At 46.6% G+C, this 26,014-nt stretch overlaps 1 protein-coding gene across 7 annotated transcripts in view; it reads left to right on the top strand.

Moving 5' to 3' along the window:
* nrg1 (neuregulin 1) overlaps positions 1 to 26,014 on the top strand; it is a 26,169-nt gene continuing 155 nt past the window's right edge. Inside the window, exons 1-9 of one of the 7 annotated variants that reach the window (XM_086188069.1) lie at positions 1 to 424; positions 510 to 1,513; positions 7,582 to 7,720; positions 9,595 to 9,662; positions 17,106 to 17,208; positions 18,498 to 18,624; positions 18,725 to 18,846; positions 21,273 to 21,473; positions 24,274 to 24,405. In XM_086188069.1, coding sequence (XP_086044195.1) covers positions 763 to 1,513; positions 7,582 to 7,720; positions 9,595 to 9,662; positions 17,106 to 17,208; positions 18,498 to 18,624; positions 18,725 to 18,846; positions 21,273 to 21,465 — 1,503 coding nt within the window. In that variant the 5' untranslated portion in view covers positions 1 to 424; positions 510 to 762 and the 3' untranslated portion in view covers positions 21,466 to 21,473; positions 24,274 to 24,405. Of the gene's footprint in view, positions 425 to 509; positions 1,514 to 7,581; positions 7,721 to 9,594; positions 9,663 to 10,476; positions 10,536 to 17,105; positions 17,209 to 18,497; positions 18,625 to 18,724; positions 18,847 to 21,272; positions 21,474 to 24,273 lie in introns of all 7 variants that reach the window. The other 6 variants (XM_086188068.1, XM_086188070.1, XM_086188066.1 and 3 more) reach the window with 6 other exon arrangements.

Below are 26,014 nucleotides of genomic sequence, written 5' to 3'. Positions count from 1 at the left end.
TTTGTCCTGGGATTGGAAGCACCAGCAGACAGGAAGAGAGGAGGAGAGGGAGGACAGAGACTGGCCGGCTCACCACTTGGAGAGGAAGAAATGAGAGAGGAGGGGTGAAAGAAGAAAAGGGGAGTATCCCATCTACTCTGCCCTTCTGTGCTGCAGCAACCGCCCCCCCTTCCTCTTTCTATGCTTCTCTTTCTCTCTCTTTCCCCTTACTCATCTGTTTCTGGGGCTGCGCTGAGAGGAAGGACACCTGCCGCTCCCTGATGATTCAGCTCTCTGCTGCTTGGAGTTCCAGAGACAAGACAGCATGTCCCTGCTGCCACTGCAGTGCCTGACCGTCCTGTCCGATGCACCCGAGCTGCTGCAGCTGCAGCCGGCCCATCACATCACCACCGCCTCTCCCCTCCTCTCCTCGCCAAGCGCTCAGGTGAGTGAGCTGTTAGTGTTTCAGTGGTAGAACAGCATGCAGAACACTTCTACAATCTCAGCCTTCTTTTCTGCTTTGCCCGCAGCATATTTACTGAGTCTATTTTTAGACTTATGAAAAAGCATGGAACTCCTGTCTCTCGTGCGTGGAACGCCGTCCTCATAGCTCCCAGACTGTTCACAGGGTTCGAGTCACTCCGAAGAGCAGTTTCATCTCTGTAACCTGCAGCCTCGTGATGGAAAAGCTAGTTGAGGAGAGCGGTGGCCAACAACCACTGTGGGATGCTGTGAGTTACTAGTCGAGGTGTTCAGAGAGGCTTCATCCAGCAGTCGGAGAGGATGACTGAGGGAATGGACGAGTCATCTGCAGGGCCAGCTCCCCCTCCTGGACTGGCCTCCCCCTCCGGCTCTACTGTTGATACTGGACAAGTCCCAGAGGAGAAACCAGAGGAGAAACCAGAGGCAGCTGGTGAGAGTGGGGAGGAGGGTGCAGAGGGAACTGCAGAGGGAGGTGCTGCTGATGCTGCTGCTGCTGCTGATGATGATGCTGCTGCTGATGATGATGATGCTGATGGGGAGCATCCAGGAGCTGTGGGAATTGTGGCTTTGCCAGGGACCTGCTGTGTGTGTGTACAGATGGAACAGGTGAATAACTGCCTGCATTCTGAGAAAATCTGCATTCTGCCCATCCTGGCCTGTCTGCTCAGCTTAGCCCTCTGCACAGCCGGCCTCAAATGGGTCTTTGCGGATAAGATCTTTGAGTATGAACCACCCACTCATCTAGATCCTAAACCCATAGGGCAGGACCCAATTATCATATCAGTTGACCCGACGCAGGGACTGACTGTGTCCATCCCTCATCCATCTCCGTCAACTGTCTCCTTGACCACCGCCGTCGCCATAACCTCAGGACGCCCTGAGGTTTTAATAGAGGAGAAATCGACGCGAAGGCCGTATGTGCCTCCACAAGTGACTCAGTCTGATCCCCCAGTTACACTGAAATCCAATGCTGAACGTCCCACTGTCCCAAAGCAACCCCCCCACCCTCAGACAACCCGGGAGCTCAACGACATCTTCATCCCAACCGTCTGTAAGTATGCTCATCTTCACTGACAGCACAGGAGCTTCTGTTTCAGTCTGCATGTCTTTTGTTTCTGGCTGGCCTCCATCATTGCTAGGTAGGAGGCAGGAGAGGGGAGGCATCACCGTGTTCGTGTGTGAGTACACGCTGTCTTCTGTCAGCTATGTCAGGAAGTGTGTGCTTTCAGGACTCTGCCTGAGAGTCGACACGTTGGGACTTGCACAGTAGCTTTCAGGCTCATGACTCAGCCTCTGAAATATTGCTACACAAATAGGTGTGTTCTGCTCAGAACAACTTTGACCCACAGAGAGACTGACTCTCCCCACCCCCCCTCCCACTACGCTAGCCGGGGGGAGGGGTCTGAGCTGGGGGGCAGCATGCAATATAGAAGATCTCTCAAATGTGCCCAAGCTGGCTGGCACATTTACAGTCATATGAAAGAGTGAAAATCAATAATGCATGACACAAACTGAAACTGGTGGCTGTGGTACAGGGAGACTTCCTGTTCACCGCCGGTGCTCCATTTCAAGGTCAGAGGCTGCTGGAGGCTAATTGATGCCATCGCTCCATCTCTCTGCTGCAGGGAGAACAACACGCTAGCGTCTGCATTGTACTCACATCTCCCTGTGATTTACGACATCGCGTCTGCGTTAGCTAATGTGATGCAGCCTCCGTGGGACCAGCATGTCTCTCTACAGAACTCACTCTCACGCCACATCCACTGTCCACCATTTTTAAACTAGTTTCTGAGTGACGGTGAAGCAGACAGGAGGAGCTGTATGGCGAGGTTAGGAACATCTGGTGGATGTGGCAAACAAACTGGTCAGGAACCTTAAACACTCTGTGAGCTGCTTCAGTACCAAAGAACACGAGAGCCCAGATGGTTGAAGCTGGACAAACGTCAGGTTTGAGTACCTGCTGGCGTTTAAAACATCCTCAGGTTTATATTCAGATTACGTTCAGGATTAAACAATAAAAATCCATTTACATTAACAAAAGAATGAAGTTCAGGTTGGGGAGATGAGAGCAGGAATCCCAGCAGAGGAACGTGGGAGGGAAAGGAGGCTGGAGGAGAACGTTTAACCAGTCAAACGCGGAATTAATGACAAGAAAACAAGAACAAGCCCCCAAAACACACGTACATCAGTTCGTTGTGTTTTTAACCAGAAGAATGAAAAAGCACCAGTTAGTTGGATTATTATTTTATTCACTTCTTGATCTAACCTGCTAAACCTGACAATCTCTGCTGTGGAGACTAGAGAGCTACATGGAGCGACTTGAAGGTGAAGCATGCAGCAGTGCGTTGTGACATCACCAAGATCAAGACGGGACATGTTGCCCCTGACGTCAGCGTTCGGTGGAAGTTCACCACACCTGTGTGCACGCTGCATACATGAGCAGCGCTGACTCGCTTGGCGTGATCATGACTGTGATTCTTGAGTAAGAGAGTGACACATGGGAAGTTCCACTCCACTTGGACCCCCCAGCCAAAGCCAAATGATTCTGGGGTCTAACAAGGCAACACATCTGTGTTTAGTGTTCCTGACTAGAAAAAAACAACAACAACAAAAACATGGACATTATTCACTTGTGACAGATGAGGCACACAGGACCCCCCCCCCCCCCCCCCCCCACAGTTGTTGGTAGACATGGAGGAATCCTTCACTGTTGGTGTTGATTTGTTTAACAAAGCAAAAAATCAGCATTTGACGCAGTCTTATTGAGGTCAGTATCCCCATCATGTCTTTGGAGGGATGTGTTGCTTCCCAGTGTGTGTGTGTGTGTGTGTGTGTGTGACTATCGTAGTGCCCCAGGGGGTTTAAAATAGTTCTTTTTACCCGTGTTTCATGTTTATAACGGATCAAGAGAGTACTTCAGAGTATCCTGATGTACTGCAGGACATCAGGGGTCACCTCAGGGTGCGGGTGGGACTCTTCCTGCTCCTGCTTTGACGATGGATTCTAAAAATGCTGCCTGTGCGAAAACACACTGAAAACTCAGGTCCAAGAGTTTTTCATCTGCATTTGTCTGCAGTGGTGTGGACGTGCGCTGGCTGGCTGTTCCGTCACTCTCCGTCATGTTTTATAGCTTTAATGAAGCGACAAGCACAAACACTTGAAACTAAGAAGTCCGACGATGTGCTGAAGTTATGATTCCATGAATGTGACTGGAAGAGTTTGAAAACATCTCAGAGGTGGTGAACAATCATAGTCAAGCAAATAACAAATATATGAAGAAATAAGTTGGAATGTGTATCTGTATCCCTTGATGGACTGGTGACCCGTCCAGGGTGAACCACGCCTCTCACCCCCCCTTAACAGATAAGCAGTATAGAATATGGATGGATGGCTAGGTGGATGATGGATGGATGATGGATGGATGATGGATGGATGATGGATGGGTGTATATGTATGAAGAGGTCTTTCACCTCATAAAAATTCGAAGTGTATTTTCTTACATCACTTCCTCTACCACTGTCCAACCTGAATGATGATGAATGAAAGCACAATGCGGTTTATATGACTTCCTATGTCCACTAGGTGGAGCTGGTATCGCACACCTGGTATCGAGGATGTTGCTGTGCAGGTGAACCCAGTGTAATGTCAAGCTGTTGATATTCGCTGGCTGACTTCCTGCTGCCAGTAGGTGGTGCTTTCAGTCGACCACTGACCAGCAGTAGCTGGCGGGCTAATTAGAGGAGACACTAAAGAGTGACCTCTGGGAAACTGTCCAGAGTATCAAAACATGACAAATCATAATGTAGGACTTCCTGTTGTGCTGAGGTCATAACACCAGTGGGCTCTTTTGTGAGTTGTGACATGTTGCCTCGGTGAAATGCACGACCGGGGTGCGTTTCTCCAGGCGGCGCTGCAGAGCCACACCTGAGGCACTCATGAATGAGACGTAGGAGAAGACCAGCAGGGCTGAGGGCTTGAACACGCTCAGGTTTCATTTTGTAGACGAACAAGAGGAACAAGGACAATTTCTCCAATCAATTCATAGAATACAAACAACATGTTATGAGCTGAAATAACAATAACACAACAATAATACTGGGTGCACATTTCTTACCTGTAATTGGTTTTTTTGTCATTATTGAGCCTCCATTCTCGTATCGTTGAATAGAATGAAAGCTAACTCATTAACCAGAGTTCTGGCTAATGGACGTCCTTTGTCCTGAATATAGAGGGTGACACACACACACACGCACCGTGGAAAGGGTGTGTCCCTCACCGCAAGTGGGTAGGAGGACATCTCCAAACACTCACAGTAAGTGCCATCAAGATTTGGTCATTAGGATTTTCCCATGTGTGAGTGGATGCATCAGTTAAACGCTCTTATCTCACATGGCAAAGAGAGCACAACCCATCGCCGCGCAGACGAGGATGATTTTCCTCTCATCAACAGCCTGCACACGCTTCCACAAATGAACTGATCCCGTTTCTAATTGTATTGTCATAAACAAATACTGCTCAGTCGCTGCAGAACGTGACTGTCGATTTGTTTGGGCTCTGATACAATCAAAGGTATAGTTAACACAGATTGTATCGTCGGCATCGAAAACGTGCTGATACCATCAGTATTTATTACAAACTGGACCCCTCGATCGTTCTGACTGATGATGGCTGAACATAACCTGGAAACACTGTCATCAGGACCCTGCTGATTATTGTAACGATGAGACCCAACAACGCCTGAGCCAGCCGGAGCGTAACTGTGCTACTGTGGTTACTGTGAGCCTTAAAGCCACACTTCACTCAGAGCGTGTATTTTCCTGTCAATTACATGTTGTTTTTTTCCTACTGCGCCACATCTTTGTGACCCCAGAATGCAGAAGAAGCAAGCTACGTATATTTAGCTTCAAGCTAACGGAGACTGATGGCTGACGATGGCAAAATGCTCTCAAGCAAATGCTCCTCACAGACTAGAACACCTCCAGGTCATCTGTAGGAGGGAGATCAGGTCATCTGCATCATCTTAGGTGAAATATCAGTTTCAGGATTTTATTCAGCTGAGATGAGGTTAGCTGCTCAGCAGGCTCATGACTCCACGAGTATTGCAGCTGAGCTCATTCATGATTTTCAGTGTTGAGATGGAACAGCTGACAGCGAGAGACCATAAACTCGTCTGATGTCTGGTAATAACTTTCCTCCGTCGATGCATTTATTCAGCGCAGGTGTTTTCCTGACTGCTGGTTACTGCATCCTCCGCTCTGTAAGCATGCAGAGGACTGTTAAAGTAATACTCCCTGATACTTCGACCATCACTGCTGAACATGAGAAATCTGGTTTGTTTGTCGTCCATTGTGACAACATAGCATTCTAGCTCCTGTGGGCAGCAGATGTTCTCCTCAGGTAGGAGAACCCTGCAGAACACCTGGATGCTGCTGGTCTCCTCAGCAGCTACGGTGACGTTTAGCAGGTCACGGTTTCATCTAGTAGCATAGAACCATCGTGACATGAACACTGACTGGTAGAGAAGTGGTGTGGGAAGCAGGTTTGATTCCAGTCCTGATTGTACACTTTATGTTCGTGGGACCACTGGAAGAAAGTGCAGATTTCTATCCAGCAATCAATGTTGTAGACACACTGACGTCCACGTCCGGACGGATGTGATCCGGTCTGGTTTAGAAAGCTGGGAAACACAGGAAATGATGAGGAGCAAAATGTTTGCGTAATATTCCCAGAAAAAAACTGCACAAATTTTGCATTGGTGAAGCGAGTGAAGAAAGTCCTGCCTGTGATGCAGGGGTCCTCACTGCCCATGCGTGTGTGTGTGTGTGTGTGTGTGTAATGGGAGAATTCCTTCTCCACCAGCGTGACTGCAGATCTCTGCTGCTGCAGTGCATCCTGGTTTGTCCTTGACAATACTTGACAGAAAAACCGCAGCAGACGCATCCCAGCACCCAGAGGTGGGATTGAGGTGTTGGCTGCACTCCAGCACTCTGTCGCTGCTTTACCGTTTCCGACCCCCATCACTGACAAAGCCCCCAGCTGCACTCAGGCAGGACACTCCCCCCACTGGCAGCACCTCTGACCCCCCACCCATCCTGCTTGGGTTTTTTTTTTTTACTGAGTTTGCTTAATTCTTGTTTCTCATGCATCCACCACTTACGGATCAATAACTAATAATAACCTCCTATTTCTCACCGATGGAAGGTTTCCTATCAATTCAAACAATGTCATCAAACGTCTGCGATCAATATGAAGTGCAGATTCAGCGATCGTTGTTTTGCACACCATCGATCGCTCCTTCATCTCTCGTGGTCTCATTCATCGGTCCGGTCAGAGATGTGAGGCCTGCTGAGTCACTGAGTTCTTTTGTCTGCCACTGTCTCACGTCCTGTTTTTCTGATCGTGTATGAGGCGATAGGATTTGTCAATACTACTCTTTGATGAAGATTTATCGTTCCACGTGTATGAAATGCGTTTGTGCGGGTGTGCAGCCTCAGACTCGCCTCAGGAGTTAGCCTGTGGCCCCTCTGGCAGCGTTGGGGAGGCTGGTCACTTATTTTTCTTCTTCCTGTAAAGCTGACGGCTCCACCGAGGCCCAGCGGGGCAGTTCAGCAGAGCCACCTTCCCTGGCCAGCGTCTTCATGTCTGCTTGTTGATGTTTTACAGCTTTGATCTTGCTGATATTGTCTGTGTGCCCTTGTTTCACTCCAAATAAATCCCTGATTAGATCCCTCAGGCTTTGTCTTCAGGTCCGCTTCACCTCCTCAGGCACTCAATGGAAATTGAAACTGCATTCAGGCTCATATTGGTGAGAATACGAGTATGTTTCTGGAGTTCAGTATTAATATTGACCAATGACCTGCAAGTATGGAGCGTAGAGGAGTTGTGACAGTGGTTTGAGACATTCCTATGTACATTGTAGTATTTGTATTTTTAGTTGAACTTGATAGAACAGAATCCAGCCGCCAACTCAGGCGATAGATTGAGGTGGTTTGAAACAGGTATTGGAGAAAAACTGCGATAGGTACTCAGACAGTCATGGAGGATCACTCAGCAAATATCAGGTACTGAAGTTGTGCAGGAGTTGTTTTCTTGCTTACTAATGACTGGTGTCTTCTGCAGCTGCCACCAGCACCACCACCACAGCCAAGACCTCCAGTCACATGACACGCTGCAGCGACAGCCAGAAGAACTACTGTGTTAACGGAGGCGAGTGCTTCACCCTGGAGATCATGCCTGGCAGCACAAAGTTCCTCTGCAGGTAAGATGTGGACACCTGGTTCTGCTACAGCAGAGCCTGCACTGAGGGACGGAACCCATTTAAACACAATCGAGGACATCACGGTCTACACACACACAGTCTAAGACAACGTCCTCAGCTGGGAGGCTGTTACAATGAAAATCAAACACTAGACCCTCTCGTCCAGACGATGAATATTTCACCTTGCAGAGGAGCACAGACTTACAGGTCTGTAGCTTCTGTAGAGTCGTTGGTATCATGTTGAGAATATCATTTATTATCAGGTGAGACTTTAATCAGATGCTCAACTTGATCTGATCAGCCCAAAGACACGTGTTGAGTTTAATAGCAAGTGAAGCGTTGGTGATGGTTAAGAAAAAAAACCATCATCCCCCTGCACCTCGTTAGATGTCATCTTAACGTTGTGCATTTAGTCATTGACATTTAATGATGTTTATTGTTCTGTAAAAAGTCAAATGACAGGCAGCTCTGCTGACTAACAACCCCCCCCCCCCCCACACACACACACACACACCCATCAGGGCCTGCTGGGAGCTGGAGCTGCATCTTGGAGCAGCTGATCAAAGAGCTGCTCACGTCAGGGTTCTGATTAATGTGACCATCACTCAGAAAGCCACTCGCAGAGCTGGTGACATCTGGTGGGAGATGAAGCAGTCAGCCATCGTAGCCACCATGTACACTCTGTGTTGGGGGGGGGGGGACACTGCCCTGGGGCAATACTAGCACCAGCCCTGGGGCAGCACTAGCACCAGCCCTGGGGCAGCACCAAAGGGGTATAATGTTTGCATGTCTCAGGAGAATCATGCATGTGTGGAGGGATTCAGGTAATTCCACAACAACAGCATGATGCGAGTGTCCTCACGGTGTTGGGTCCCAGGGTCCAGTCCTGCTCCGATGGGTCCAACAACTGCTGCCACAGACCTCAGAACGTAGAACCCACACAGCAAATCACCCATCACAGGAAACTAATCCAGATCTGAACATACTTCTCAGAATTTTAAGGTTCAATCACAAAATGGTGGAAATAGATGAAAGTACTGTAATAAAACGTCAGGGGTGGTGAGCTACCCCGGTGAGGCCGCTGCTAATGGGTCCGTTGGCAGGGGCCTGACAGGCTGTAGCAGGAACCAAAAGGGTTGCTTGTTCATTTCCTGCTTCCCCCAGAGACCATGCTGAAGTGTCCTTGTGCAAGATACTGAACCCTTAATTGGTCCTGATGAGTCAGTTGGAGTCCTGCAAGGCAGCCTTCACTGTCAGTGTGTGAGTTTTCTAACGGGGCGTCACTGAAAGCACTGAAGATGAAGAGTCTTCTGATCAGAGTCCCGTGACTGAAGAGTGTCACACTTCACCATGACACCCTAGTGGCGTTTTGCAGCATTTTCGTGCTGGTTCAGCTTTCAGAGAGAGCTACCAATTCCGTCTTGGTCATTAGAAAGCAAAATGTACCAACAGGACAGAAAGAGCTTCAGGTCAGACTCCTGAAGGACAGTCAGTAGTGAAGTAATGTGGGCGTGTCCTCAGTCATTCAGAGGGCTTTGCTCTGTCTCAGGTAAATGAGACCTTGATGGAACTTTGTCACACAGTTTCCTGAACATCACCGTCTGCTGATGCTACCTCAGCTGCCATGGAACAAAGTCCAGAATCAGACCTCCAACGATGTCTCTGAACTTAATAATTTGTATGGACACCTGTTAGTTGATAGGTTTACGTCCTGGATCCACCCTCCCTCCCTCCCTCATATAACTGCACTCGTGGGAAGTACGACCCACTTTGTGTGTGTGTGTGTGTGTGTGTGTGTGTATTTGTTTGTCCGTCTGTCTTGTGTGTAACATGTCAGTGCTGTTTATCTCTTGTCCTTTCTACCCATCAACCAGGTGCTTGGCGGGATTCACCGGGCACCGATGTGAACAAGCTGTGATTAAGAAAGTCTCAGACCCAAAACGTATGTGAACACTGTCTTCAACCCCACATGTCATTGCTGGTGTTTCACCTCGCTCATGTTTTCTCCACAAAATGGAGGAATCCATGTGATTAACGATCAGGTGATAAGGCAGGTCTGTTTCCTGCCGATGATTCAGAGGGCCTAAGTACTCCCTGAGAGGAGTAGCGCACTGAAACTTGCATGTACTTCACATTTCATCACTCCCCGTCATACACTACCTACTACTACCGCTACTACTGCTGCTACTACTACTACTACTCTGCTACCATCCAGCCTCACCCCTCTTTGACACCCAGCCCAGGGTAACCCTCTGCATCCTCCCAGTGTTCCTGTGCACCACTAACAAATGTCTTCTTGGTAGTTGGTCATCTCACGTCCGGGGGGAGACCCGGGGAGCAGCGGTGGGCCTGCTGCCACATCAGCACACTCTCAGCCATCACTGAGAGATGCTCTGCATCCGGGCCGATGTTGCTTCTTGGGTGGGATTCTGACACCCCTCATGTAGCAGGCAAAGATGAGGCTTGTGGCTGCATATGTACATGCATATTTTCAGTCTGCTGCTAGGAGAGTATTTAACCTGCAGGGAAAGGTCCTCCTGTAATCTTCCTAAATCAAAGATTATATGACAACCTGAGGTGACTCCTGGAACTCAGGGTCACACAGTCCTGAACGTATCGGTCTAGCTGGCCCCTCCTGCCAACACCAGTGATGACTGTTGTGGGTCTTTCACAGCTCTGCTAGAAACTAACACACTATCTCTCTCTCTCTCTCTCTCTCCCCCTCTCTTTTCTTCTGTCTTTTGTCTCCTACTCAGGTGTCCAAATGAATTTACTGGTGATCGCTGCCAAAACTATGTAATGGCCAGCTTTTACAGTATGTCTATTTTCTCTTTGATTTCTTCTCGGTGGGGCATGTTTCTGTAGCACTTCTCGTGCTGTCTGCTGTTGTGCGTTCTTTTTCTCTTCAGATCTGTGATTTGTGCATGTTGACGTCTTCATTTTCAATGTTAAAGCTGCATGCGGTCTTATAGAAGTTTCGGGAATGACCAAACATGAAGTTTCCACATTCACATTTTAAAACAGTATGAATGGTAATGTTCTCATCTTTCCTTTCAGTACAGTCCAAATGAAGTGAAACATGCCTTTATAGTCCTTTTACATCACATCCCCAGTCATGTTATGCGCCTATTTAGCAACATGTGACATAAAGCACCTGCTTTATATTCTACATCCAAATCCAATCATGCTTTCTTCTTGCAAAACAAACATCCCAGTTGTAGGCTTTGAAAGAAAGCTTGAGCCAAATAATTGCAGTAATTAGCATGCCAGACGGTGGGTCAGGACTCAGCCCAACCAGCACAACGCAGCCAAAATGTAAAATAGGACTATGAAACAAATGAGTAACAATACTTAAAAGATTCAATGTGTGTCTGAAATACCCTTTTAACATATTAGTGACACTGATTTTTCCCATGACACATTAAAATAAGTTCCCCACTCAGACAACATGGCTAACAGCCACTAAGTCCTGCTCTGCTCCATTCATGTAATGCATCACCTAACTGCCCAGTGTCTTTTGATTCTTAAGGTGTGTTCTCACCAAATGCGACGCAAATTTTTTGTGTGTTAAGTTGACATCCAAATTCTATGTAGAGAGGCAAACAGACACAAATTCACACATATACTCGCCAGGTGGCGCAAATGACGTGAATGACGCAACGCGAATTTCGTGTATTCGCGTCAACGCGCAAGTTGAAAATATTCAACTTGAGCAACAAATTCGCGAGCCTACCAGCATTGAGATTCCCCTGGCGTCACTGATGTCAACGATCCTTGCACCTGTTGTTGGTGTCCATCCGTGATATGCTGGCACCGATCCTCACCAACAGGTCATGGAACTGGGCCCTCATCACTCTGAAGTACCGCTGGAAACGGCTGTCGTCCAGGCGCAGTTCCCAGAGAAAGCGATGAAATTCACCCAGCTGTGTGCTCCTCTGGATTATGCCATGGCTCCAGATTCAGCGGTGTTTGGTTTTCCAACATATCATGGACTTCCACAATAGGTACAAGACAGCAACAGTTGTAACATCACTCACGGTTGATGATGGAAAGAAATGGGGGAAACAAATTCTCCTCGTGGGGGAAAGACTTTGTGCAAATGATGTAAATAAAAACAATTGATCCAGCAGTCAAATTAGTGCAAATAAAGTGACGCGAAATTTTGCGGCATGTTTGATATGAACACACCTTTAGATTACAGAAATAAACAGAACTCTCACCTTAACAAACCCCGGCTCTGAGGAGGTCATACCAACGGAACTAAAGCAATAGAGAGCACCTTTTCAGGACACGGCCCACTTATTCACCACCTCACTCCCTCTCCAAAATACTGTACTTACAGGTTTGGTGAAGAGTTTATGGAGGAAAATGAAAGAACCAGAATATGCATGAGGCACTTTAAAGTAGACAGCTTCATGGCGCATATGTTGGGCTTCATACTACTTCGTACTACTTATTGTGGAGCTGGAACCCATCCCTGCTGTCTTTGGTCCAGGAGAGAAAATGCAAACTCCTCACAGAAAGGCCAGAAGCTTCCGTCTTACAGGTGGCAGCAGACCACTGCACCACGTGGCTTCATTTAACTGTAAAACTCCATGTTTCAAGATTCAAACTTAATTCTCCCAAACCTTCTGTTCTGTCTCCTGTCTCACTCAGACATGCACTTGACACTCTCAGCAAGGTGTTTAATGTACACTTTACATAGAAACTACATTCAATGACCTTTACCTGCATTTCAAGCCCCAGTGCATCATGATGCTTGGTACGCTCATGAATCTCTGCATGTCACAGCAGATGAAGTCTGTGTCTCTGGTGACTTGCTGTCTGGCAGGAGGTTGCATACTGAGTATGCTCAGTGGGCAGGGCACCACAAACTTGGGCTGGGAGAGACAGGTTCAATGTGGCATGCATGAAAGAATGGATGGATGGATACAGAGAGAGGCTGGGAGTTTAAAGCGGACAGCTCAGGGATGAGTTAAGAGTCTCAATCTCAAAAGGACCCACCTAATTGGGGGGACAGTTTCTTAGATTCCACTTCCCCAGAGCAGAGCTATACATTTTGACCAGATTTTTAAGTGGGAACAGGGGTGTATTGTGGTTTTTTTGCTTCGCTCTGGATTCTGGAGGAGGGGTGAAGAAGGTCAGAATAGGCTTCAGTTCAAAGCCAGCAACACATGTGAGGACAGAGATGACAGTTAGTTCCTGCTCCTCTGCAGGGACTGGCGGTGATTGATGTCCAAGGGTGCAAAAAGGAGGAGACATATCTGATGAGGTGTTAATTACAGGCACATTTCTCTCCTGATAGTGTAGTGCCAGACAACGGGGTTAGCAGAAGTGATGCAGCAGCCTGATCGGCCTGCTTGGTTCAGGGTGGTATCCTGAAGTGAGTCTGACTTTGGTTCCCAGGGCTGAACACAGCAGTTGTGAGGTAAATTCTAGGCCTCAGTCAGACCAGGTCCATGAAGAGACCCACAGTCTCATGAGCAGCACATCTTTGGATGAGTCAAGAAAATGTGCTCCTTTGAAAAAGTGTTCTTTTATGGTTGGCATGGCTCAGAGGTTGGATGGATGTTTGGTGGCCAAAGAGTTGTTGGCTTGATTCCTGCTTCATGTGTCTCTTGAGTGTCTTTCAGGTAGATACTGAGCCCCTTATTGCCCCTGAGAAGAGCTCCCAGCATGGCAGCCGCCCCAAATGGTGTGTGAATGAGGTCATGAGCCTGATGCAGAGAAGTGCTCGGTAAATACGGTCCATTTCTGGTGAGCATGAGTTCTACCTCTAGGTGGGAGGCCCAAAATCAAAGATGATGTGGGACCAGGACTGAAGGGGTACTGGCAGGGTACTGCACAGGCAGATAAAGGACTCTGTCTGTGTGGGTCCATGGTGGGCAACCAAAACCATTGCCAGAGGGAAAGCAAGGGACCGATTGAGACCTGGATGATGGGTCAAGCTAGTGGGCCCATTGCAGCACAGAGGAGCAGTCATTGGGACTACCAGCTGGGTCTGATTGTTGCTGGGCTACCTGATCAGTGACTGTTGCACAGGCAATAGATGCATTGAAGCGAGTGGTTAGCAGGATGGGTTCAGGGCTAGCGAGGCAGGCAAAGCCCGATCAATCAGGGCTTATCGGGTGAGAGAGATCTGGTAGCTCTCAAATACGACAGTCTGACTCTGATAGTGATGCATGAGGACACCACCTCCAGAATCTGTAGACCAGGGGCATGCACCATGAATGAGGGTCTGCATGTCTGGGTGTCCTCAATTCTCATGGTTCAGCGAACCCAGAGCAAGACCACAGTCAGGCATAAGTGGAAACACGACGGCGGTTATCAACTCGTTAAATCCAACCCAGTGTTTCTTCACTTGTTGGTGTAAATGTTCACATGAAAGGGGCGGAGCCAGCAGCTGATGACCCAACATCCTTCACAAACATGAGGAATATTAATCCAGAATGCACAGCAGGAAGGAGAGTTGCAGCAAATACTAACAGGCTTAAAAATGTCACTGTTCATCATGAGGACTCAATGTGACAATTATCCCCTTTGATTGACATTACATGAATGTGTGGCATAGATTTTGACATATCTCATATTAGTAATCTCAGAAGTGGTGTCATTCTTTTAGCTCAAGCTGGATCTTAATTTGTAATGTTCCAGTTGTGAAGAAACACAGTGAGACTCAACCAGTCAGTGTTGGACTGTGAACACCTGGCTAAAGACCTACGTTCCACTACTCAGCCAATGTTAATTATTCCCTCCGTGCAAAAAAACAGCATCTTTCACAGAGGTACTTGTGAGGAGACACCGCCAGCTTTTATCTGTCTAACTCCAGAGACCCTCCCACGATCCCACTGCTGTCAAATTATGTGTCTTTGTTCCTAACCTGCTCTGAAGCATGTCCTGTTCTGACATGATGTCATATCTATGTATGGAGTGTGTCATCACATAGAGCATGACTATGCCCCCCAATGGTCAGCTGCACTGGGTTGTGTCATGTGCTGCTCTCTTTAGTTCAGCTGATTGGTCCTGAAAAGATGCTCCAAATTCATTGATGGGTTCAAACCAGAGGAAACAAACAGTTGAGTTAGAAAATTCCCCCCCATGTCAACTCTGCCACCTCCCTGCAGCAACTTGTCTCTCATGACAGACTGAGACGTCTATTCCACGTTAGACACATCTGTCTTACATCTGAAGGATCTGTCCCATGATGCTCTCAGACATGTAGAACAACAATCTCAGTTGTTGCTGGCTAAAACACTTTCTACATTCATGTGGACAAACACTGCGTTTCTTTGCAGGTTATTGATCAATTGATGGCGTCCCAGTTTGGCAGATTACTGGGAAGTGTAGTTCCAGTTTTCTGGGCTTCATTCTGTCCTTGTGCTCTTGAAATTGCGTTGAAGCCAAGAAGCTAATTCCTCATTTAACTGAAATCTTGCTGGGCTCAGACATGAATGATGAAGCCTGAAGCATTAATAGCCACTGTGATGACACATGACATTATACATAAAATTCCTCCATGAAATATCCTCTCATGGCTCAGAGCTCGAGCCGCTGGTTCCCTTGTCACTTCCTCCCCTGTCAGACATCAGTCCCATGTCCAAGTGTTCTTGAACAAGGCACTGAACCCCTGATTGCCTCTGCCGAGTAGGTTTGCACCATGCACGGCAGCTCCACCATCAGTGAGTGAGTGTGTGAGTGTGAAAGGATGAATAAGGCAACACTGTAAAGTACTTTGAGCCTATTTACCATTTCTTTTGGGTTCTATGTTTTCTGTGGCTGCTTTCTATGCCTTTGGCCTCCACGTGTGCTCATAGAAAGGTGGGAGGTCCCGAGACATACCACCAAATTAGATCTACTGTTATGACAATTAAGTTTTCTTTTTGACAAAAGGGGACCTTGACTATAATGTAGCAAAGTGCTAGTTCAGACAGGTCCCACAGTCAAGCTAGAGACCCTGTTACTTCAGCCGGGGGCAAGAGATGGCAAACTCAGGATTAATCGAATACAAATTTATGATGTTGCTTTTTCTCACCTATATTTTGAGTCACTGAAAAACACAGCAAGTCATTGTACTTTTTCACAATCCCCTTATATAGTGGTACTAGAGCATTTAGTTTGTACTGTAAACAGAACTTGAATACCGCCTGAGCTGATGACACCGGTGGGAGAGCATGAGGGCTGGGAAGGACCTGTTTGGATGTGAAACAAAGACACAGCTGATGAGGACTGTAGACGGCCATCTGGGGAGTCTATGAAGGCGACTACGGAGTCTACGTAGACGACTATACAAAGACTCTATGTTGACAGCTGTCTAGGGAGCTCATTTGCAGCATGACAACAACACTTGCCAACACTACAAGACATTTTACCTATAAAGGTTTGTACTGACTGGGCGGGGCATGATAACAAGTGTCCTGGTGATGTCATGATGATGTCATCTTGGCTTGGAGACCAGACTATCAGAGGAAGCCTGCATCACAACCGAGAAGGGCCAAGTTTGAAACACACCAGTGGCCGATCTGTTGTTAGAGTTTGTTTTTGTAGATTTACCCATGCTAGCGACTGAGGCCTTGTTCAGACTGCAAGCTTATCAGTGGGATTTTTCTGTCTGCACTGTTGTAAGTGATGAGACCAGAACTTTTGTATCCAGACGTAACCAGCCCATATATGGTGATGATGAAGTCATCAGCTACTAGGCTGGTGACACCATCATCTGGCCCTTGACATATGTCAGGCTGGTTTACATTGCAATGTCCTGTGCTGCAGTCATGGCTGCCTTCAAGGTAATGACGGAACATGTAGTCTTCTGGATTTCTGATGAGGGTAAGTGGCGTGCCAGTTTTAGCCTGCACAGGGAGCCAAATCTTGTCCGTCAAAACAAAACCCTGAGGAGAGCCAGCGTCCCTGGAGAAATGGGTTGTGGGTGACAGAAAATGATGTCAAGATCGAGGGTGCAGAAGTGTAACGTGAATCAGATTCCAAAACACCTCCAAATGTGGTTTGAATCATACTAACAAAATGGCTTCCTATGTGTTTTGCCTTTTAGTCATTTAGTAATCAATCTGGATATGAAACAAATTAAATTTGGGCGAACGGTCTGAGCAAGAGCTAAAGGTCCAGATATGTCAATGGAGGCGCCCTTCTCAATCACTGGAGTGTCATGCAAACATTTGGACTGGTGATGTAAATGTAAAGATCATTTTCTTTTTGTTGTGGTCTTTGGTTGGAATGGTATTTACATGTGAGTGTGTTTGTTTTTGTGTGTGTGTTTGTGCGTGCATATGTGTGTGTGTGTGTGTGTTTGTGTGTGTGTGTGTGTGTGTGTGTGTGTGTGTGTGTGTGTTGTAGACCTAAAGTTTTAAGAATGGACTGTCCTCTTTTTCAGAAGCTGAGGAGCTGTATCAGAAACGTATTTTAACAATATCAGGAATCTGCATTGCACTCCTAGTCGTTGGAATCATGTGTGTGGTTGCCTACTGCAAAACAAAGTAATTCATGTCACATTTTTATGTTCAATTTATAAAGTAGAGGTACACTCCCTGATTTTATTATAGTGTCCAAAAATGCCTCAAAATCGCAGCTGTGACTTGCATTGCATCAAAAGACCAGAGACACTTTTAAACACGAATATTTTCAGTACAACACAGTTCATTGTTCAAGAGGACCACAGTAACTTTGATGGAACAGTCAGGTCATCATTACAGTGTCTTTAAGAGACAGTAGATGTAGAGATGAGCTTTTAAATTCTTGGTACTGTCTTGAACCCCAGAGTGACTTGTAACTCAGACGGACTGTTCCACAACTGGGTCACCACAGATCTTGAGCTTTGAGAGAAAAACCATCAGGGGAATTTGCAAATCTGCAGTAACATGGCGACAAGTGGACATCTTCAAAAACATGAATTGACATGTGACATTGGAATCTCTACCTACAGCTGTGGAGACATCTTCTTACTGTATTCCATGTTGTCCATGTTCTCTCTTGTCTGTGTATAGAATGCACTGTCTGAAATTACCAGTACAGACTGAGTCTAGTCTTTAATGTGGTCTAGTTGCTGATCCACCTAATCAGAGGAAATATCATGTAAATAATGTTGATTTTACACAAAATTTGATAATTAAAATACCAGCAGGTGCATTTTTATTTCCAACAAACATGTCCAATGAGAAATATTGTGATAATTAAGACAGAAAACCGAACTCATGTTAAAGCCGACAGTAATTCAGAGACTCCCATAAACCAATAATAATAAAGATATGTGTGTAAGGATCTAAGCAGATGGTCCTTCAAAGAGGTCACGTGTGTTTATAGGACCACCTGCATCCCAGACCATCTTTGAACGTGGTGTGGGTGACCGGATCTTAACGGGTCAGGATACCCTGGGTACAGTCACACCTGTACTTGGAGCTGTCCACTTGTGGTTGGGTCCATCAGGATGCTTGTCAACGCAGGTGTGAACCAGTGGACATCCTCAGGTTGAGCCCTGAATCATTTGGTAGCAAAGGCAAATTCTCAAGTGTCCCAGGTTTCACAATCAGGTTTAGAGTAATTATGAGCTGTGTTGCTGTGCTTTTGGACGCTATAACAATATTGTGGAGTGTATTTTGCACTGACCTCAGTGCGTTAAAAAGTGTTAATGACATAACAGTCAAGCCATAATAACATGAAATGACCTTTGGCGTAAATGCATTCTTTTGGGTACATGTGAAACCCCCATCAGAGAAGTGCCATAGTGATCTGGGCCGCCTCACAATTGAGTTTGTTTATTCACTAACAGGAAGCAGAGGAAGGAGCTTCATGACCGTCTGAGGCAGAACCTGAGGAAGAAGAGGAACAACCTGGCAAGCTCTGCCAGAGGACGCCAGCTTTCTAACTTGCCTCTTCAAGATTTGCAGCTTATCAATGTATGCTGCTACTCGCCGACACCAAATACAAGGCATCCAACTCTGTTGAGTCTGTATACCCACACCTTTGTCCTGCTGTTTCCCTCCCCTGTTTTTATAGCAATGTAATGGGATAAAAATGCAGCATGCAGCTGAGAAGGAGACGGAGTCAACCTTCTCCACAAGCAAATACGCCTTATCAGCACACGAACCCACCACACTCACCCACATCTCCAGCCAAAGGTAAGGAAGACTCTGGTCAGTGTTGATGGGTCTCAGTGAGTCCTAATGTGGTGTAGCTCAGTCACTCTGATGTAGCGGTTATCAGCCATTACATGATGTCCAGGAGTTGACGGGCTGTCCTGGTGGTGACCCAGGGGCTGGGGGTGCACACAGCATTTCTGTTTCAGCATCTACACAACTCAGACAATGGTCACATACACAGCCTCCTTTTTTTTGAAAGATAAAGGTGAAATAATTCTGCCTGCTGTTGGTGCAGTGTGTGTGTGTGTGTGTGTGTGTGTGTGTGTGTGTGTGTGTGTGTGTGTGTGGACATGTCTCATGTGAGGTCCACAGAGCTTCGGAGTGGCTTCGGCCAATGAAAAGGGAATATCTCCTGTGGTCAGGTTGTAACCCAGCTTGAAAGACACCAATGGGTGAGGAAGACTGGTGTCAGATGTGAAGGGTTCCAGTGCTAACTGGGGTTTTGCTTTTCATAAAGATTTTCGCCACCGAGGTACACTTGAGTAGTGGATGTTCCCGTTTTGAGAATCGAGGTGTGAATGTGATGAAATGATGTGGGAAGATGAGAATGGAAGACTTTAAAAACAGCTCCATCCTGTGCAGCGTTCTTTTATTGTTTGCCACTTGAGGACAGAAGCCGTCTCATTATTATGCTCCAAGATTATTGGAACCAAGCAGAAATAATTACGTTCATTTTGAGGAAAGCATATCAAGTCCTCCAGAGCATGTGAATCCTCACTGTTGCCCTCAGGCTGTAACTGCTTGTACAAGCCACCGTCCTTCGTCCCCTCTGCTGCACGGCTGCTTCATTGCCCCTAATAGCACCTTTTGGGGACTGTATGCAATACATGTTATAATGATAACTATGTACAATTGTATTTATCATATTTCTTCTAATTTTATCCAACAGATAATCTTCCTAACACATAGCTGCCCCCCCCCATCTTCTGTGTATATATTGTGACTTTGTTGTAATAATAATTATATATAAACTATAACAATCGCCCTTCTAGCTGTTAATAAAGTTGTCTCAACTTCAGAAGCTTGTTGCTGTGCAGTGGCTAGATGAAGAAGCTGCAGTTCAGTTGAAGCTGGTGGCTGAAAATGAGTGATGGAGGCTTGAGCCCAGGACTTGAGCTTCAGGAAAGAGAACCATGAGAAGCTTCAATGATAGAACATTAAGGATATGAATGAGTTTTGTGGGCTGCACGGTGGTGCAGTGGTCAGCATTGTGGCCTCACAGCAAGAAGGTTCCGGGTTCCCGTCCCGGCTCCATCACAGGATCTTTCTGTGTGAGTCTGCATGTTCTTCCTGTTCCTGTGTGGGTTCTCTCTGGTACTCCAGCTTCCTCCACAGTCCAAAGACATCAATTTGGGGACTAGGCTGATTGATACTCTAAACTGACTGTAGGTATGACTGTGAGTGTGAATGGTTGTCTGTCTCTGTATGTTGGCCCTGTGATGGACTGGCGACCTGTCCAGGGTGAACCCCGCCTCTCGCCTGTAGATGCTGGGATAGGCTCCACCCCCGCGACCCTTACTAGTAAGGAATAAGCGGAAGACGATGATGGACGATGGATGAGTTTTGAGCCAAGATCAAAAGATCTGTGGGTGCATTTTATGATGATGATTGCCAGTGACATTTTATGATGTTGTCAGCCACTGTGGGGGGGGGGGGGGTGCAGGGATTAGTAATACTTTTGGGGTCACTTGTGCCCCAAAAGAGAGAGAACAATGACTATGTGTTAGGTTGTGCACATCCTCCCAGAGGTTCCAGCAGGGAAGGAAGTCAGCTCATCATCCAAAACGATGTGATCATGGAGGGGCGGGGCAGAGGCAGACAGAGATAGCAAGTGGGAGAGGAAAGATCGACCTTGGGGAAGGACCTGAATGGCTAATTTAAGGCTACTGAGCAGACTAGGGTTTAGATATCATGGTGTTTCCCAGTTTAGAAGGGAGGCCTGAAAAGCGAGTGGATCAAAAGTGAAACCATAGAATTCCAGTGATGTCCAGTGTCCCACCGTTTCCTCAGGAGAGTGAGGGGATGCTGAGTCCATAGCTTGCAAGAGTATTTCCTGGTGGTGATGGGTTGAAGGGTTACAGTTGTAGGACTAATGATGGGCATAACAAAAACCTGAGTCCTGGCCCAGTGGGCCTGGTGTCTAGCAGGAGCTACTGGACCGGACATAGTTGGGGTTTTTTTGCACACAGGAGATACAACATAGATGACAACACTGTCTCATCCATCCATGAAGCTGAAGTTGTAGCATTAGAATAGCAAACTGAATTCATGCAGCAGACTGTACAAAATAAACCAAAACCTTTTAAAAGCCAAAGGTACAATTTGACCAACAATACATTGATGTCAATGTCAAGAGGCCTTTCTGAAACTGTCTCCATAAAAACATCCCCTCCCTGTCTCTGCAGCTGGAGTAATGACTGGAGCAACACTGTTCTGTCTGACACTGAGTCTGTCTCCATGATGTCATTGCCGGAGAATAGCCAGCATGCCATACAGGGCCGCAGGGGTCGCCTGAATGCCACTGGCGGCACCAGAGACCTAAGTGCTCATTCAAAGAAGTGCAGAGACACACCAAACTCCGACAGGGGCTTGCCCTAAAGTATGAGGTAACTGATTAATTTCAACTAAACAGAGAACTGCAGTTAACTCAAGAGTCAAACTGACAACAAGAACAGACTCTTACAGTAATTTGAATGAACTCAGTAGCTTAATCACCTGTCAAAGACTTTATATATATATATATATATATATATATATATATATATATATACATACACATATATTTATTAGCTTCATATTGAATTATGTATGATACCATTGCTTTCTGGTTTATGATCTAGTGTTTTTGCTGAGACTTCTTAATCTCTTAATTTTTCCTTTTTTCCGTGCACTTTGGTTGTGGGTGAAGTTGAGCCACAAACGTCATTTTTGCCACTGGGGCCCAAATATTACACAGACTGAATTAGAGCAGGTAGTGGCATTAAATAACATGCAAACTTAAACTGATTAAAAAAAAAAGCCAATAGCCTGGACCCGTAGCAGAGGAAGAAGGGCTTGGTTCAGGCAGTTCACAGCTGGGGAGGGGACCTTTCGACCAGGTCTAGGAAGTGGGAGCACTCTGGGGTGCCTATATCTGAATTACATGCATGACGTTCCTGAGGGAGTATGGAGGCTCCTCAGTAGCAAGGCATCGTTTGTGGATGAGATGAACCCAGAGATGTGGAGGGGCTGGACCTTGCGATGCCGCTCTGCAGCCTTACACAGAGGCCGGGGACCGGGGCTGTGGTCTGACAGACCGAGGTGATGGTAAGGTGATCAGATTTCGCTGACTGATGGCCTGGAAAGTGAGCGTCCCATTGGTTGCTGCGCTTTTGAAACAAATCACCTCAAACTGTTTCACATTGACAGTTCATCAGGGTGTGTTCCCATTGATTTTCAGCTACTGTAGATAATTACAAGCTGTTTACCACTGCAGGAGTTCTGGGGTGGATGATATTTCTCAGTTGTCACGATGATCACTTGAACTGGACGATGTGAGTGAAATGAACAAACCGGCCAGTTTTACAAGCAATTATCCAATTACCAATTATCCAAGGCAATGGTGGGAAAAGTGAAAAGATGAGAGTTGTTTGCCGGCTCTTCTGTGTTGGCCACCGTATTCGTCAACTTGGTGTCATGTCTCATTCTCAGTGGTTAGTTCACTTTGCCAACTTTCCAGCCATGTTTTTTAAAGATGATCACCACGATTCTCCCTCTCCATTGCTCAGAGACCTGGTGCCAAGGTGGTGTTGATGGTCTGTAACACTCCAGAATTTGTGTGTGTGTGAGTGTGTGTGTGTGTGTGTGTGTGTGTGTGTAAGTCTGGGTTTGTAAGTCTGAGTGTGTGGGGGCTTGTTGCTCTTTGTGAGCATTTTTTTTTTCAGTTTCTGCCAAACAGCAGTGCTAAATTTGAACCCAAGCCATGATATTCTTGTGCCTAAACCTAACCAGACGGTGCTAAAGCTGAGGGTGTTGATGGCATGTTGGAGCAGACGGTTGTCATTCCTCACGCATCAGCAAAACTGGGTGAGGGGCAACATGGGATGTGAGGACTGTACAAGCACAGAAAAAAATAAAGTTCAGCTATTGGCTTGCATTGACAAGGGTCCTGTTCCACAACTTGGAATTGACTCGTGACAGACTTGCATGAAAAGTATTGTAAATGATAAATATATGGAGGGGCTGCACGGTGGCGCAGTGGTCAGCACTGTCTCCTCACAGCAAGAAGGTTCTGGGTTCCAGTCCCGGCTCCATCACAGGATCTTTCTGTGTGGAGTCTCCATGTTCTCCCTGTTCCTGCTGGGTTCTCTCTGGTACTCCAGCTTCCTCCACAGTCCAAAGACATCAAGAGGGGACGAGGCTGATTGATACTCTAAATTGACTGTAGGTGTGACTGTGAGTGTGAATGGTTGTCTGTCTCTGTATGTTGGCCCTGCGATGGACTGGCGACCTGTCCAGGGTGAACCCTGCCTCTCACCCGTAGATGCTGGGATAGGCTCCAGCCCCCCCCCCCCCCCCAACCGACCCTTAATGTGTAGGAATAAGCGGAAGATGACAATGGATGGAAATATATGGAGTGCAACAACCAAGTTTTTCAAGTAAACATGTCAGCACTCGTATGTGTGATTAGTTTCTGATTTTGCCGAAGAAAATATGTCATGGTTGGGGAAAGAGACCTATCGGGTTTTTTGTGACAAAGATCACATGACATTTATTGCCCCACATACAAGTTAGGACTCTGAGGGTGCACGTCTGTGTGTCCCCACCCTCACACTGCTCACCTGACTCACTGGTTTAGCAAAGTGCTGCGCTGCAGCTCCCTTCCACGTGTCCCGCCATGTACTGAGTTTGGCTTGAGTTTATCTAACGGACACACAAACTGACAGAAAGAACCTCAGAGACAAAGGTTCTCCTTCGTTGTGCATCATCGTCTAATAAAGATTTTGCTCTCTGCCTTCGTCGACAGCACAACACACTCCTGCATGTCTGCTTCCTCCTCTCTGGCTTCTACTCTGACAAAAGCATATTGTAATCTGTTTTAAGGTGAAACTGAAAATATAAATTGCACAGAATGTTAACCTTGTCTGTATGCGTTCTTGAAAAAAAATAAAAAAGATCATTCAACAAATTCTTCTTTTAAATCAGCAGAACTCTTAGGAGACAAGATGAGCCTGCAAGGATGGTACAAAAGTCAAAAAGTCCAATCAGAACCTGGTTGTTCTGTTACCATGTACCATGCCATGAAGCCTAAACAGTCGCTTCACTGCCCCTGAAGCACTGTGCTCAGTATCTCGATGCACCATTTTTACTTCCGCAATCACCTTTCATAGAGAAAGTGTTTCTCTTGTTGTTGTGGTTCTGTTGTAGGCACGCCTCTGCTGATACAACCCCGACTCAACTGTCTCCGGTGTCCCACACCTCTCCGGCAACTCCAGGGTCTCCTCCATCAGAGATGTCAGCCTTCTTGTCCAGCCAGGCCATCTCGGTCCCCTCAGTGGCTTTAAGTCCCTCTGCTGAGGAGGAGCGCCCCCTGCTGCTGTTTAAAACGCACCAGTCCTCCAGCCGAGACGAACAGAAGAGAAGCTCTGCGCACTACAACCATGGCCATGCGGCACATAGCTTACCACCCAGCCCACTGTCTGTCAAGGAGAACGGTATCTACCAAATCCCAGTCCCCCTGGTCTCTGCGCCCCCTCAGACACTAGAGAATACAAACAATTGCATTAACAAGTGCAGCGCCAAAAAAGCAGGAGTCCCCAATGGCCATCTGCTGCATAGTGTGGAGTCCTGTGGTGACATGCTAGCGAGTGACACAGAGGGACCTCACGGGGAGCACACGCCCTTCTTTACCACAGATAGCACTACCGCCCTGCTACTCCGGGCCCTGGACAGCAGCAGGACTAACCCAGCATCATCACCACATGATGACCTGCAAGTCACGTCAACCAGTGCCACCAAATACCACCCAGGAGCTGTGTAAAGAGAAGACATTGCTGAGAATCCTCTAGGGAAAGCATAAATAGTCACTATTAAACCTTTATTTTCTATAAATGATTTGCTGTGTAAAGACTTTTAAATATAATTGAAAACCAGACTTTTATTTTAGTGATGTAGTGAATAAAGAGTTTTATAAATTAAAAAATGTACAAATTTGTTCATATCTTGTAGATGAAGTGCCATACACTAGTATGTAGCAGCAGTTAAAGTATATATCAGCGCATAGAAAATATCAATGGTGCCTTTCTGTTTGGTAATGCTTACAGGAACTGCAACATTGCATACTGGGCCATATATTCACCATCCTACTATTCCAGTTAACAAAATAACTTGCTGGCTGCCTTTAATGTCCTGTTGTTGGAAGTGACCGTCTGGTACTGAAGTTCAAAGTGCATGCTACATCCCAAACACAGTGATGTCATTTCCTCAACAACCATGCGATCAGACTGACGTTTCTTTGGAAATGCAATACTGAACTGCGACAACTGGACTGATTACATGAAGATATGATTTGTTGTTACCTCCATCTGGTGGAGAAAATGTAAGAGAGCACGTGAATTTATGAGTTGCTGGAGGCCTCTCCAGACCATGGGTGTATGATGATGTCCCACTGCTGAAAGAGAGATCAATAAAGGGGATCAGTAACGTCTCACTCTTAAAGGGACAGTGTGCAGGATGAAGTGTCATCTAGTGGTGACATTCCAGATTACAAATCCTCCCCAAATAGAAACTACAGTGGCCCGCAGGATCAATCCTGTATGATCTTACATTTGTCTAAATATGGCTTCTCAAAGTTCTAGTACTACTAAATGGTTAGCCAGCACCAGCAATCACGTACTCCCAACCAGAGAGCCTTCACCGAGTCCTTCAGGTGAATGACTTGGTAGTGCTAAGATGTGTCGGACACTGGGAGGACAGTTAAGTCTCATGTGGTTTATGTCTCCAGGGATCATGAAGGAAGTGCTGGCATGAGGAGGAACGTGGGTTTGTAGTAAGGATGAAGCCCCACAGCTGTTCAGTGTCCGGCTCGTTGAAACGTTCCTTTGCTGTCATGTGACCACAGTGTGACATCATCTTCTGCTATATCTGTTACATCTGTCTTTCCTTTCTG

The sequence above is a fragment of the Aulostomus chinensis genome, chromosome 19 (genome assembly GCF_037954235.1).
Source record: "Aulostomus chinensis isolate RoL2024-O1b breed Wild chromosome 19, RoL_Achi_v1.0, whole genome shotgun sequence".
Lineage (NCBI taxonomy): Eukaryota > Metazoa > Chordata > Actinopteri > Syngnathiformes > Aulostomidae > Aulostomus > Aulostomus chinensis.
Note: the sequence above shows the minus strand (reverse complement) of the source record. Positions and strands in the feature narration are given on the sequence as shown.